General features: G+C 32.3%; 1 protein-coding gene across 7 annotated transcripts; it reads right to left on the bottom strand.

The window, feature by feature from the left end:
• Window positions 1-435: 435 nt before the first annotated feature.
• Window positions 436-14,252, bottom strand: LOC127093002 (uncharacterized). 7 transcript variants are annotated; one of them, XM_051031894.1, is made up of 18 exons: window positions 13,991-14,246; window positions 13,323-13,392; window positions 12,332-13,081; window positions 12,091-12,237; window positions 11,865-11,978; window positions 11,403-11,461; window positions 9,624-9,690; window positions 9,501-9,552; window positions 9,309-9,401; window positions 9,120-9,203; window positions 8,580-9,004; window positions 7,020-7,081; window positions 6,355-6,424; window positions 5,720-5,800; window positions 5,486-5,587; window positions 2,725-2,849; window positions 1,968-2,043; window positions 436-1,431 (listed from the first exon to the last, which is right to left on the bottom strand). In XM_051031894.1, exons 1-18 carry the CDS (start codon window positions 14,035-14,037, stop codon window positions 1,339-1,341), a joined length of 2,517 nt encoding a protein of 838 aa, XP_050887851.1. In that variant the 5' UTR covers window positions 14,038-14,246; the 3' UTR covers window positions 436-1,338. The 7 variants fall into 7 exon arrangements, 2 of the variants coding, with proteins under 2 accessions (XP_050887851.1, XP_050887849.1); XM_051031892.1 differs by having other exon boundaries at window positions 9,309-9,552; window positions 13,991-14,252; XR_007792380.1 differs by lacking the exon at window positions 436-1,431 and having other exon boundaries at window positions 2,019-2,043; window positions 2,725-2,934.
• Between the last annotated feature and the right edge of the window lie 1,902 nt (window positions 14,253-16,154).

The following is a 16,154-nucleotide window of genomic DNA, read 5'->3' as shown; positions in this document are numbered from 1 at the left end:
AATAAATATAGTGAAAATATATACGATATTAAAACAATGTTTTCCCTTTATATATACTTGGTCCATCTATGCCCGTCTGTCCGCTTTTTTAATAAAAATACGTGAAAATATATACGATATTATTTTATTTAATGTTAATTTTAATCAGAAGTTATATAAGAAGTTAATAGTAGAAAGTTATGTGAAAGATAATAATAGTGGTTTCAATAGAAGTTATTAGGTAAGTTATCTAAGGGTAAAATTGATTTTAAAAAAATAGACTACATCAAAATCAAGTTTTCCCTTATATATATATATATATATATATATATATATATATATATATATATATATATATATATATATATATATATATATATATATATATATATATATATATATATATATATATATATAATCATAAATTTGTTAATGTTAAAACTTAAAATAATAATATTTTTAATTAATTAATTTTAATTTAATTAAAAATGCCGATTTCTTACTTTTTTTTTATTTGGTACAGATAATTTCGAGTATTTAGATACATTAGGAATAGTAACATTGGTGCCCAAGGTATGAATCGGGTGAGAGGATATCTTCAAATCAGTAGGACGTGTATTATAACCTGCACTTTGTCATTCTTAGGCACAATGCCTTCCGTCACTGCCACCTGCACAACTTTTACCATTGATGTTAGCCGTTATCTGACATTGCCCCCGCTGTTGCCAGGCATCTGCACTAACTCCCCAATCCGGCCAAGGCCGCCACGACTACTGCCTGAGACCTTCCACTTGCTAGCACTAACAGCAGTTTCATATCCATATAAACAAATGGATTTCATCTTTTCTTACATTTCAACGTTTAATGAATATGGATCGAACATAAGAAGCACAAACTCTTTCGAAGCGACATGACAAGAACATGGATATAGAAGAATCGTTGTTAACCAAGATTATATATATTTTTAGTTACATAATTTGGTTTAGTAAACCAATATGCACAGACACTTAACAAAGGTGGATACATCGTAGCAGCAGAACATCTTTTACCTAGCAGAAACCAGAAACTGATAGCACCAGTTGATGGCTATTTTTCCTACTATATTTAGCAAAACAAAATTATTGGACCATGGTGTCAAAGCCAAAAATATATTTTTCTAGTTTCTACGCCTAATTGATCTATCAACACTTAAAACAATTCCTACATTGGACATTAGTTTAGTAGAATACAATGGTTCCTGAAGAAAGGAAGGGGGATACACAGAGAAAATTGAGCAGTAATGATCAGGAATAGGCAACAACTAAAAAATTGTCAGAAAAGAACCGGGTTGTGGGTCTGATCAGCACTGCCCTGCATGTTCTATCTACCTTGTTGTTCTTCTATATTGGATTCTTTTTTTGGAGAGACATTGTCAGGTGAACTTTCGGTAGATTCCTCGGTGTTATTTTTGCCCTGTTTCATAAGATGTGAAGGGATAATCTTACGAATAATAATAAATAATAAACTTCTAGCTTCCGGAAAATGGCAAAGGCCTGGCAAATGGACAGAGAAGGATACTACTAAAAATACACACTTCAACCCATTCTTTATCTCGGTCTATCTTTACAGTTAACCCATTTGCTTTGTAAATTGATCAATTATAAAAATGTATTCGGCTTTCAAAAATAGATTAGTTATAAGAAGTGTGTTTAGAATACTGTTTTGCCGGAACTCTTAATGATGTTATTTCTATGAAATTTGGGAATAGTAGCTCCAAAGATTAGATCCCAAAACAATAAATAGACAATTTGTTCCCCTCAAAACATGAAGCTCTGGGTTCAAATAACTGTGCAGTGAGTTTAATTTTAACGCAAAGGAATTGCCAACTGAACTGATATACCAAAAAAAGTGAATTTTTCTGATTCGGTTTATCAACACAGCTGTATGCACGTGTCCTCTACTTGATTATTAGTCAACGAGACATACTTTGAACACAGAGAAGATCTTACCTTGTTTCTGTCACGCCAACCAAGTCCAAAACTTAGAAGACCAATCTTCCGTGAAGGGTTTTCTACACGACCAGCCCTACAAAAATAACAGCAATCAAAATGATTCAAAATAATGCAGTCTCGAAAAAAGTCACCTCACATCATATGCCACAACACACACTCTTTGTATTAGCATCCCTTACCCGCAAATCCATGGAAACTAGGTAATGTTAATCAAAGGACTCAGATGGTAGAAAACAAATTATTAAAGGAGAAGTGAATAAACATGCACTTTCTAGAGTTGAAGATCAAAATAACTATCTTCTTTCCAATATTTGAAGTTTTCCCATGATAAGATCAAAATAACAATTTTCTTTCCAATAGTTTGTCTTTTGAAAAGTTATTTGCAACTTGCAAGCAATGGATAATGATATTGACCAAGTGAATTCAAGCCTTTCACTGATGCTTTGTCTGCTTTCATTGCTATTCACTATTGAGTTTCATCAATCAAAATCAACCATTTAATGCTATTTGTTAAAAAAGATCCCCTTTCTTAATTTAATAAGTACAGCTTATGCAATATGGGTAGTTCATAAAGGATGCTGTTTACATATAGTTTTTTAATTTAGCAGTTATCTTCAGTTGTTTCGTTTAGTTATTTATCAATGAGAATGGCCAAAAAATCTAAAAAATCATCTAATGTTCAAGTCAGAGCCTGTCTGTGACATTAAACTTATGAAGCAGGTTTTGATATTATGAATCAACTTTTAATTTGTACCTTGGAGATGCAAGCGCTTTGGATTGACCAGATTCATATTGAAGGGTAGCCTCCAGCATACTTTCTGCCATAACAACTCGCTTTTGCATCTCAGCAATTGATGCTGTGGCCTTATCATACTTTTCCTGCATATTTATTATACTGGAAATAGATATAATCGTGTCTAGTAAGATCCTTAACAACTAGCACATTGCGGCTACTTCTTTCTCTCTGATACCAGAAATTATAAAGTTCTTCAACATCAGGAAGGGATATGTTGCGGGTATTTGTATCAAAGCAAAGATATAAGGGAAATTTTAATTTCATAATCTAGTTGCCTAAAAAGTAGAAGACATCCATAGCTCACAATGAACAAAATACAGTTAAAAAGATTATAATATGATCTTTTCCATGAAAATTATCAAGAGAAAACTTTCCCATATATATATATATTACAATAACAACATTTTGGGTAAAAGTTATATTAAGACATTTTCCCCCATGTTAGACAAAAACATCCCTACTCTCTTTTCAATTTTTTAATCATTACCATTTTCCAATTTCTCTTCTTTTTCCTGTCCTATTAATCTTCTTGTCTTCTCTTCCTCTCATTTTCTCTTCCATTGTCTATTTCTTCATCTCATTTTTCGAATTTGAACACATTTTTTATGTTTCATTTATTTGAAAATTTTCTACATTCTATTGTTTTCCAATGTGGTAGATATACACGGGAACTAATGTCCAATGTGGACATATTTTCTCTCCAATGATATCACTCCTACTCTTGTCTCATATAACCAATCGTCCGTCGTAACATTCTCATCTTTGGAACACTAAACTTGCTTTCTTGTTAGTCCTTTACCGGGCAACGTTCAAATTTCTACTATAAACTTGAGTAGCCTTCTTCTATCACAAATCAAATCATAAACACTCTTCCATTACATACACCTGGATGCTTGAAACTTGTAGTTTACATCTCCATTTATCTCCATATCATTTTGTTTGATGAAACCAAGTCTCCATTTATCTCCATATCATTTTGTTTGATGAAACCAAGTTACGCAGACAAGGTGACGTTTATATGGTCTGATCTCCAAAACCACCAACCTTTCTTAATATCTTGTAGATAGTTTGTTCCCATGCTTTGGTGCTTAACGCATAACTGCTCATGCTCTTGCGTCGCTTACTCCATTCTTAGTGTTTTTCTTTGGAATTATATAGTTATTCCAATTTTTAATTTTTTTTACATAATGGAATGCTTCATAATATTCCCTTTCAACCTAAGTCTTTTGTTTCTATCACCGCACCATCAAGAATCTTTATCCTTTAGTCTAAAGTCTCTCGATTCTCATAGTGTCTGTTTTTCTACCTTCCCAATTTTTTCAGCCATCTCGTTACATGCCATCACCACCAATACTTTCTCGAATCTCCTAAAATGTTTCTCTCAAGAAACCTCATTTTCACCCTTTAATTGATAACTTGACTGTTCTTGTTCAGTTTTTCTCCAAGTAAGACAGAAATTTATGCGAAGTTTTTTTATCCAATTTTTTTATGAAAAAGAAGTCATGTTAGAGAATGTCACCTTATTCATGTATGTGATAAGACACTCCTCTCATCTTATAATCTTTTTAGGAACAATAACAACGGCTAAGCATTTTCCCACTAGGCGGAGTCGACCACATGAATCAGTTGATGGCATAAACTCTTGTTGCCTATAACAGGCCAGTAACATCTACATCTCTCTTCACAATTTGACCTATAATTTTTAATGTCTCCGTACCTTCCAACTATTAGACTATCCTCTGTGTGGTATAATCATCTTATCAGTGCTTCTACAAGTTTCGTCGTATATGTTAAAACCATATAAGATGAGATTCTTCAATTTCTATAATATGCGGGATTCCCTTAATTTCTCTCTAATTATTGCATCTTGAATCTAATCTTGTCTTATGTAACTACTCATCTTTTGTAAAATTCTCACCTTGGTAACTGATAGTACCAATTGATATATTATACTAAAAATGGGGAAGAATCCCCTTTGATTACAACAATGACAGCACTTCAAAGGTCTGCCTACCTCCCAATGCCATAAGGGCCCTATTCCTCTCAAATTACAAGATGCTGCCCTCTCTAATCCTCCTATTTATTTATAGGCAGCATGCATCATTTATTTGGCCTAAACTACCTCTCAACAAAACTACTAACTAGCCTCATTGGCTAATTAACTAACTAACCAACTACTTAACTAACAAGTAACAACTCTTAGCTAACAATAGGAGACCTAACAGTATCACTAATTTTGCATCCTTAATCGTTTTTAACATATAGCATTCAATTCCGTACAACACTGAGGATGTTATATATGGGGGATAAAGTTTTCCTTTAAACCTAAGAGATATTTTGCAAATTGCAATCACATATTACACTCGAAACATTCCTCCATTAAATCCACCCTACTTGGATTCAATAGTTGACATCTGCCTCTATCTTCACATCACTCTATATGATAAGAGCCCAAAACACATAGAATGTGAGACTTGTGGTATTATACGTTCTGCATTTTTAACCTCCACATTTGAATGTGTTTGTCTAAATTTTCTCTCCATATACTCTGTTTTACGTCTATTTAGGCAAAAACTAAGCACTACCAAGACTTGTCTCCATATCTCATTTTTAAGGAAAAACATTCATATGATACTCTAAGGCTCCATATAAATATTTTAATCCATGGCATACACTAACAATTGACTAGAATCACCATGATCATTAAGGGAGAGATTACCTGGAGCACGTGAACTTCCAATTTCTGAGTTGCAAGGTCTGATTCTGCTCTTCTGCGGGCATCTTCAGTAACTTTTTGGTCTTGCTCTAGCCGAATTAGAACCTGAGCATGTAGAATAGTTCAAAATTGTCCATACAGCTTATATAGATATTTTACTCAATTTCTTTTTACTTATTTACTTCTGCAAATAAGCTTACAGAAATAGACACTGGAGAAAACAGGTACACATAGAACCTGCAGCATGGCAGCTTCTTGTTCTTGTTTATCGGTAAGGGCTTGTTGTAAGATGGCTACCTCATGCTCCAATTGCTCAACCTACATGACCACACATATTTGTAAACATTGAAAGACAACCATATAAGAGGTTTGTAGAGAAGAAAGAAATCATTAATTTTTTTTGTACTTGGACGCTGAACTAGCTAAAAAGTCGCCCCTATGAATTGAATGATTCAATGATATTTAAATGAAGACTATTAATGTAGTCGTCATAAGGCTCAGACAATCAAGATCTGTTGGCTTATAAAATTTAGTTATGACGAGCTCAAGTTCTTAGATTGTATCATAACATCCTAGGTTTGTTACTAGGCCATCTCCATTAGTCCACACTCTACATTTCTAGTTCTAGACGTGAAAGGGGTGTTGTTATTGGACCACCCACATTTATTTGTGTGCATACTAGATTTTCCATCTTGGATTTCGTCGGGTGGTGGTGATGGTGTTGAGATCCTACTTTGACAAAAAAAATAACCCTCACCTCTTAAGCCAGCTCTTGGGGTTGAGTTAGGTCTAATCCGAATCATAAGAAATAAAAATACCAACAAAGAGATAATATAAAACAACAAGACCAATTTTTCGAATGTTGCACATACCCTCGCAGTCAACTCCAGACGATTATCTTCCTTCACCATCTCCATTAGAGCTGTTTCTAGTTCTTCAGCTCTGCTCAAGATATGAAACACGCATGGAAATGGAAAAGGTATTAAGAAAATCCCACAATTTTTTATTGAATGGATTAAGTTTTCATATTGATAAAGGAACATGGGTAAAGAAAATTGGAAAGATACATATATAATATCAAAAGTGCTATATGCAAAGCATTATACAGATTAATAACATTTGAAATTACAAGCAAGAAGACCTGAATGGAATATAACGTGGGTAAACAAAAAAGAAGAATATTAAAAAATCGATCAACAATTAGGAGCTTAGAGAGATTTTAGACAGATCCATATGTGGTTGGTTGAGAACTATTTCCAAACTCAGTTTCAGGGATTGTTTTGAACACGGTCATTGGAAATATTGGAAGGAATTTCTTATGGGTAGGCTTTGAATTACTCTAACGGCAGCAGATAGGCGAGTAATATGACTAAGCATGAGGATAACTGCACTGGGTTGATAAGTCCTTCACAAACTTAACTTTTCCTTCAATTCTATTTGAGAAATATTGTGTTAACTTTATATGTAGAAGGATAAAGAACAAATCTAGTTGTCTTAAAATATTGAGAATTAGAGTATAGACACCAATAATAATTACCTGAGTATGGAAGATCTTTTCTCCTCCAGCAATCTGCACATCTCAACCTTCAACAAAACTACCTGCACAAAAGCTGTTACTCATCGAAACTAAGAGTTGCACGATAATGGATTACAATAAAGTGACTATTTATAGGATAAATACTTTTAGATTACTGTAAACCATAAATAAACCAGGAAATTACACTTTGAAATTATGAATTGTCGTGATAGGATAACACGTGATTTCAAATTTTGGCCATTGAGAATATAAAATTTGACAAATGAAGTGTTGGCTCAATCAATAATATTTGTGTCATGCAGCCAACCATCACTTAGAAAAAATAAACTAGGTTATAGTAGATAGTTTTGCAGCTACTTACAGTATTCAGTCATGCCAACTATGCAATGTAATAGATACTCCTCCCGTTCCTTTTTACTTGTCGTTTTCAAAGTTTAATGCAACATGTATTATTGGTTTATCAATAATACCCTTAAGTATTTATTGGAGAGAGATAAATAGATAGAATGCAATAATTAATTGTTTAGGGTATTATAGGATTAAGACAAATAATTTTATCAATAGTAAGAAAATTTATTAGTTTTCTTTGTATGTGTAAATAATCTTAAAATTAAACTGAAAAGGAATGGAGGGAGTAACAAATAACACGTTGACAATAGGCAACCCACAGGACCCTAAGAATTAAGGTCAATGGATGGATAACTATATATTACATATTACATTCGCACAAAATTGCATACTTCTCTAGTACCCATATGGAAATTTGAAATTTTGATTTCATTAAACATGTTTTATCAATGACATAGTGATCCTCCATTTTCTTTATTACAAAAAGTAAAAGAAATATTAGCACTGTATTTGTAAATAGAAGGCCAAATTGTAATCATTTATGTCACTGAAGTATGTATTTATCTAAACAAATACTCTGCACAACAATCTCTACAAATTATTAATTTATACAAAACAAAGTTGTAACAAGCTATCAATCCCATTGTTGCTAAGTAGACAGATAATAGATCTACAAATACATATTTTGTTACATTTTAAAGTGAACCAGAGAAACACTGTAAAATGTACTTAGAAAATAATTATCTCCATATGAAGAAGTATTTTTATCAGTACAATTTTCTTATGAATAAGATCTAATTTCATTTTAAAGGACAAAAATTAAGAAGTATTAAAAATCAACAAACAAAAGCCCATTGAAGATCCAGTATTGCAGTTTAATAACATCCTATTCTAGTTCCTTTTAAATCTTTTAAATGCACCCGAGTCAAATGGTATATAAGTATCACAGATAGGCAGAGTGACTTACGCTTGATCTTAAGTATTTTTTAATTTCAAATTGTAAACAATGTAGACACCTTTTACTACTATCAAGTTAACCTGACTCAAGATAGAACATGACAAAACAGACACATCTTAGAGGCATTTTAGCATACTGGTGGAATTATACATGGAATTAGAGTTTAATAGTAGATAAATTTCAATCTAATTCACAAGGATAGACTCGTTTTTTACAATGGGGAAGTAAGGTGAAAGTTGAGGAGGAGAAGCAACCTGTTCCTGGAGATCAGGTAGGGAATCCATTTTGGAATCAATATTGAGACTATCAAGCAGTTCATCTAAGTTAGAGGAATGGGACTCCAAGCCCAACTGCACATCCTTATCAGCTACCATATCACCTTTGTCATTATCTTTTTTTTCTTCCACCAGTGACCCTGGGTCATGCTTGAAACTATACAATTTTGTTGCAATACCCTTGGAATCTTTCCAAACTCGTCCTTTCCTTGACCTCTCTTCTATAACTTCTAATACAGATGGGCGGTGTTTTACTCTCAGTTCCTGCAATCTTGCCTCAGTCACAGCTAGAAAACCCATACAAGCAGTAAAGACAAGCTGGCTGCTATCAAATGTCGAGCCAGCAAGTGATTGCAATAGAGTAATTGCATCACCTGCATCTTTTGTTGTAACTAAAGCAGGACCTAGAATAGGAGATATGTTATTCAACAATGTCAACAATTGCTTAGTTTAGTTTACTTCTTGGTCATACTACTCAGCACAGATCAGACGTAAAAATAGATAAATACAAGTCATTACCATATAATTCCATTAGAGCCAGTGCTGTACGAAATAGCATAACACGATTCCCTTCAAATAGCAGAACATCCCAAACTCGAATAACTAATAAGAAGAAACACATCAAAAGGCAACATTTAAAAATATGCCAAGTTCAAAATCAATGTTGTAATATTACATTAAAAAAAATCATTCCAAATAATATTTTACCACTTTCCCACGGAATCATGTTTACAAAGATTGATAGAAACCACGGCCCAGATACCCATGCTACCTGCACTCCCAAGTAATCTAGATGATTAACTGCACAAAAAACATTCGTAGAATAAAAAAATGCTATCCAAGCTGATTCAGAGACAGTTATAAGAAAAATACTAGATAGTAAATATGATAAATACGAACCAAGTTTAGGAAATCTTTCACGCATCAATTCCTCAAAAACAAGCTGGTCCACCTAAAAGGTTAATAGCTTCTGTGAGTTAGTGACTGGCAAAGAGAATTTGTCCTAAATACTATGATTCACACCTGGGATTCTATCATTTCTTCCGTATAGTAGCCTTCAAAATAATCATCAATAATTCCAACGAAGGTCCTGAGTTAATACCAGTCGAACAAATCACATCATATAAACATAAGACATTAAACCAAGTGTTGATCTTGTGTAAATAATTTATTTTTATTGTCACTTTACTATTGTTAGTAGTAACTTGTATTCGGACCTTTAGTCCATTAGTCAGGCCCATTAGGTTAGAATAGCTATGAAGCATAGACACCGACATGGACACAGGAATACGACCCAGACACTTCGACACCGATAATGTTAAAACAGAGGACACCGATACTGCTATATATAAGAGAGTATTTGAGCTTTATTTATCCATCTATGCTTTAAAAAGTTTAAAATATTCTAATAAAAATTTAATGTCTTTAATTTTTTATTGATAACATTGCTTAAATACACATTTAACAATTTTAAATTTGTGTGAGATTTGTCCAAAATATGTATAAATGTGTGTTGAAGCAAAGAAAAAAACAATTTTTTGTTTGAAACACTAGTATGAATTGTCTAACATATGTGGTATGAGTGTCATACGGGTGTCAACCATTGATTTATAGCGTGTCGAAACAAAGAAAAAAGACCATTTTTTAGAGGAAACTTGTCTGACTTTTCCGACATTTCTTTGACTTTTCCGAAACGTGTCGTACGGGTGTCGGACACCGCAACACACCTACTCCTAGAGGTGTCCATGCTTCATAGTAGAATAGTCTATAATTTATAAAGAGATTAATGATTGTACATTCTTCATACTTGAAATATACTATTCATTTTTCACAAATCTATAAGAGAATCTTAAGAAAAATCTAGAGACTCATGAGTTAAACAGAGATATGACATATTATAGAATTTTATGACGTCGGTTGATCAATGTAGCCGACCTCACTTAATGGGATAAGACTTGGTTGTTGTTGTTGCAAGAAAGAAGGTTTAGGTTACACAGGAAATAAGCAGAGAAGCAGGAAAGTATAGCTTCAAAGGATATAATAACTGTAGCAGAGCAGCATAGAGAACTCTTGGAGACTGTTTATTACAGGTAGTTAGTTACTCCCTCCGTCTCATAAAAAGTGTCCAATTTGAACAATTAACGGTTCTTAAGAAAATGATTAAATGTGTTAGTTTTGATGATAAAACTAATTTCATTTACTAGAATATCCTTATTAATTGTAGTTAAAAGAGTGATTGAATAAAGTGAAAACTAATAAATAGGGGTGTATGATAATGGAAAAATAATAATAAATGTTGCATTAATATTGTAAAAGGACAATTATTTTGAGATAGAGAAAAAGTGCAAATGAGACATTTTTTATGAGATGGAGGGAGTAGTTTGCAGTCATAGGAGGGGAGGTACTCACATAAATCTGGAAAATAGGAATTGCTGGTTATTTTGTTTTTTGAGAAATAGTAGCGTGCAAAGTATCGGGTATTTTGAAGACCTGGATACCCAATAACATTTCTATATTTTCACCATCCCTAACCTTTGTTTGTGCACTAAAAAACTAGGGGTTGAGGATTCAATTCATTAAAAAATATATTTTGTTACTTCTTTTGATACAGTTCTAATATGTTTTATGTTGAAACATACCAATACGCAGTCATAAATAAATGCATATTTAGAAGATTGAGTTTCCCTTATAATCCGTTAGCAAAAGACAAAATGGATGGAAGTTTATTCATTGGAACAACTATTTTCTATGTTATAAAGGGGACTGACAAGGGGAAATATAAGATAAGTTTCGTAAACCTACCAAAAGGCATTTTCTTCTGGCATAAGAAGCAGCAACAAACCAGCAAAGAAGTTCATTGCCTGCATGTATTTAAGTAATAAAATTTAAGCTGATTTTCAGTTGCATAATCACTAATTTTTCAGAGTGCTAGGAACACTCACTCTAACACTCATTCTCTTATTGGGCGAAACTCATGTGGGTACCACACTTTGGAAATGGGTCCCGTATAAAGTGGTGGGATCGACATTGGTTTCACCCAATAAGATAAAGTTTCTAGCACTCCTCTTTTTCATAAATGGGGAAAATCACCATAATAGCTAAATTTCCCAATGGCACAATGTATTTCAATTTATTTAACCCTTGCAGGGAAAATACTTATTTGGAGGGATGTAAATTTTATGAGCAAGTTTCAAAAGCTTAAACATTAGGAAATTATAGCAGAATCAGTATTTACCAAGAAAGAGTTTTTTACATTACATTTACCTGACAGTATCCAACAGAGGGGTTATGTCGAGCATATGCTAGCAGTAAACGCCTCAAGGAATTTCTGCCATTTTCGTCCAAAGCAGGGTGACCTGGAAAAGTTCGCGGTATGTCCTGAGAAAGGAAAGTGCTATTTAGTCTAAGGAGAGAGCCAACTTGCAATATAAAGCAAAAGATGCAGCACCTACAAATCAAAATAAATTCCAGGGCGCATGCAGCTAATGACCTTCTCAATCTGCTTTCTCCATTTCCCTGATGCAACGGAGTGAACATCTTGCTCCTTGCCTTCACAACCGTTAGTTTCTTGAGCTAAAAGATCATCATAATAGCGCTCCACCCGCCGTGTGTTCACACCTACAAAGGCTTGCCAGACCTGTAACAGCAATATTGTAGTGTAGGGAAGGCTACTATACTTTTTCCCCCAACAAAAGTTGGAACTTGAGTAAAAAAGAAAACATAAATTTTACCTCTCCTCTAAGATCCTTGGGGACTCCTCCCTGAATAAGGGGCTCCAGTTGCTTCCATGGGGAGAAAAGTTCTGGCAGGTCATGATCCATTAAATAATTTTCCGCCCTTGAACCATTACCTCCATCTAGACTCTCATTAGTGCGGACCTTTCCCTGAATATCTTCCTTAGGATCCCCTTCTACAGGTTCTGCTTTTTCTATAGATGGAAAGTGGACATCACTACCATTTATCTTCTCACCTTTCATATTCTTTCCTTTCTTGACACGAGAGCTCAATATTTCTTCAATGGTACTAAGAGATGGCCTAATTTCAGCCCAGCGTTGAACCTTACGTGTCTTGCTTTTTTCTGAATGGTGCAGTTCCTTTGCAGAATTATTTCTTGTTGAACAATCAGAAAAAGACTCCCTCCTACTTGAATCACCTTCGCTAGCCTTCCCCAAACCAGTAACTTCTTTTATCTCAGTTTCTCCAGAAGACGTCCTGCTACTTGAGTCACCTTCTTTTATCTCAGTTTCTCCCCCACCAATTCTGTCTGCATTTGTCTCTTCTACCCCCGCAGATTCAGAAAAAATCCTGCTACTCAAATAATCCCCATTACTTACCCTATGAGGATTTTTCTCTTCTTTGACCTCACTACTTTCAACTTTCAATGTTTCTTTATGTTTGTTCTCAGAAGAACTTGCTTGAGATGATTTATCTATCTGTTCAATGAAACTTCTCCATTTATCTGACCTTTCGTCTTCTTCTTCCTGATATGATAAATGTATCAATTTAGGTTATATTGTATATGTGCTACTTATTGGTAAAAACCAGTTCTTAGCATTGTCGGTTATTTAGCTCAATTTTCGTTGTATCAAAAGGCTAAAATATAATGCTTCAATTGCTCTTTCTTCAATTATTCAGGGAAATATATTCAACCAATATGGGATTGAAATATCAAACTAAACCAGAAGTAGCATACATCCAAATCGAAGTACAATGAATAGTTACCTTGTAGATTAAGGAATACTCTCTATATCTTTGTGCGTATTGAGGCCTTAATGCAAACCCATAAGAATCCCTGTAAACATAGACTTATGATTATTTCTCCGATTGACAAAAAGAACAACATTAACACTCATTTCCAAAACCAGTATAAAATAAACATAAAACACAACACAAACTACAATTTCTACATAAATTACGACGAAAAACACAGACCCGCAAAAAAAATTACAAAAATCCAAAACAAATGTCCTACAGCAAATTCACACAAGTGCAAAGCTTCGCCGTATAAATTACCTGGAATCAACCTCCAATGTACGTTTACTCAGCAAGGACAACAACATAGTTTAAAAACAAATGCAATTCTACAGCCCATAGCTTTCACTCTGAAAACTAAACTCGCAAATCAAACGCTACCACCACATTTCAGACAGCAAATAGCCACATTCAAATTATACTTAAATCCAAAACAACATTCAACTATTGAAAATTCAGTAATCGGATCGTGATTTTACAATTATCGATCGATAATTTGTTTTTTTTTCTTAGAACAGTGACTGTAACGAAGAATGATTCAAAACTAGATCGAAGAATTAGCGAAATGTTAGGGTTCAAAGACACGTGGAAATGGAAGAGAAGAGAAACGAAATATGAATGTGTATAAGTATATATACCTGTTTGATTTGAAATTGTGGAGGAGATTGAAAGTGGTGTCCGCCATGTTCGGTAGTGTTGGCGCGAATTTGAATCTGAAGAGAGTGATTTGGGATTAGGGAGTTAGTTTCGGAGGATCGTAAATGATAACTGAATATGAGTCTTGCAATCCTTCTTCTTCTTGCTCCGTGTGTAAAATCGAAGCTAAAATTCCACGTCGCATGCTGAGCGAATTTACGAACCTCCTTTTTGTAGTATCAAAGAGTTGATTTATGGTATGTCACCACGTGTTACCCTCAGGAGTCCCCTATATTAGTAATTATTTATACTCTATAGAAAAAAATTAATTTGGGTGTAGTATATTTTTCTATCAATTTTATTCTTAAATAACTTACATAATAATTTCTAATAATTTTTATTAAAATCACTATTATCTTTTTTTCAGGTAATTTTCTATTATTAACTTCTTATATAGTTTTCTATTCAAGTTAATATTAAATAAAATAAAATATTATATATTTTTTTATGTATATTTATTAAAAAAGCGGACTTGTCCCGTATAATAATAATTTAAAAGTTAGATTGCCATAAAAAATAATAGGTAATTATCAGATATCAAATCAAAATTAATTATATGAATAAATTTGGAATAGATATTCACCCGCTAATTTTTATTTATTAAATAAATTATCCACAATTTTTAAAAAGTAAATAAAATATAATACCTCTCTATTTTAAGATGATGGTCGTTTTAGTAAATAAAATTTGTTTGAAAATAAATGTCATTCTTATTTTTTTAATATATAAATGATTTTTATTTTTTCAATTGTGCTCATTAATTATTACTTTGTATAATACTCCCAATATATTTATAAGATTAATTTATTAAAAGAACAATGTTTTAGGACAATATTAATTACATTCTTTAATATGTGTGCAAAAACTTTAAACGACACTAATTTTAAAACGGAGAGGGGATATTACTCCCTCCATTTTTTTATTATAAGTCATATTACATTATCAATGAATAATTAATGATATTTTTCCACTATACCCTTAAAAACTTATTATTATCGATTATTTCAATTATATAAATTTATCTTTTCCATGTTATTAATAAAGAACAATTTTGTAAAATCATTCATAATTTATCATTTTCATACAATAATTATTATTTTTATTATTACTTGTGAAAAATAAAAAACGACTTATAATGAAAAATCGAGGTAGTACTAATAATAGTATTGAATCAAATACTCACTCTATTCCACAATAAATGTAACAACTGTAAAAATTATTTTCTTAACTTTGCATTAATGATAATTAGAATATACCAATAATTAATAAGAATAATGTGATAAAATTGATATTCTCTCTTTTATTTATTATATTTTTTAATTTGTGTGAGAATCTCAACTATAACACTTACTTTTGGATGAATGATGTATATTTGTTGAATTTGCATGATTTGTTAATAGAATCTTTATTAAAAAATTAAAATAATAAGTTATTCATTTTATCTCATAAAAAATATTTTATTTGAACAATGCTTTATTAAGAAAATAATTAGATATATTAATTTTAATAATAAAATTAGCATCACTTATTAGAACTCTTATTAATTATAATTAATAGAATAGTCGAATAAAGTAAAAACTAATAAATAAATGTATACTAATAGAAAATTAATAATAATGTTGTTTTTGTATCGTAAAGGGAAAATTATTTTGAGACACATAAAAAGTGTAAATGATACATTTTTTTATGAGATGAATGAAGTAATTATAGTTATACTTAACTAAACATAATCATGTCATGAAATAAAAACTAATGCATAAAAGTAGATTTTTTTTAGAATCTAAGTGAGACAGAACTTGTCAAAAATGTATTTGAGCAAGGTTGATCATCTTCTTCTTCCTTTTAGATATTCAACATTTGTATATTTGTTGTATGTTTCTTTTTCACATTGTTTTGTTGTATGTCATCGTTATGTGTCAAACAACAAGTGTAAGGCTTCGTTTAAATTATCAATTTCATGTTTGTGTTTTTCTCTCTCTTTGTTTCAGTTGACGAACTTGCTAACTTTTATTTATTTTCTTTTTGGGGATTTGCTTTCGCTGATTCGGGTGTGATTTGTCATTCTACATCAACAAGGTAAAAGAAAAAAATTATGGTTTTGATTTT

This window comes from Lathyrus oleraceus, chromosome 6, assembly GCF_024323335.1.
Source record: "Lathyrus oleraceus cultivar Zhongwan6 chromosome 6, CAAS_Psat_ZW6_1.0, whole genome shotgun sequence".
NCBI classification, from domain to species: domain Eukaryota; kingdom Viridiplantae; phylum Streptophyta; class Magnoliopsida; order Fabales; family Fabaceae; genus Lathyrus; species Lathyrus oleraceus.
Note: the sequence above shows the minus strand (reverse complement) of the source record. Positions and strands in the feature narration are given on the sequence as shown.

Coding starts and splice junctions, on each gene's coding strand:
- LOC127093002 (XM_051031892.1), bottom strand. CDS start 14,037: ATGGCGGACACCACTTTCAATCTCCTCCACAATTTCAAATCAAACAG. Junction 9,204..9,308: donor CATGATTCCGTGGGAAAGTG/GTAAAATATTAT, acceptor TCTTCTTATTAG/TTATTCGAGTTTGGGATGTT. Junction 2,850..5,485: donor TGGAAGTTCACGTGCTCCAG/GTAATCTCTCCC, acceptor ATAAATATGCAG/GAAAAGTATGATAAGGCCAC.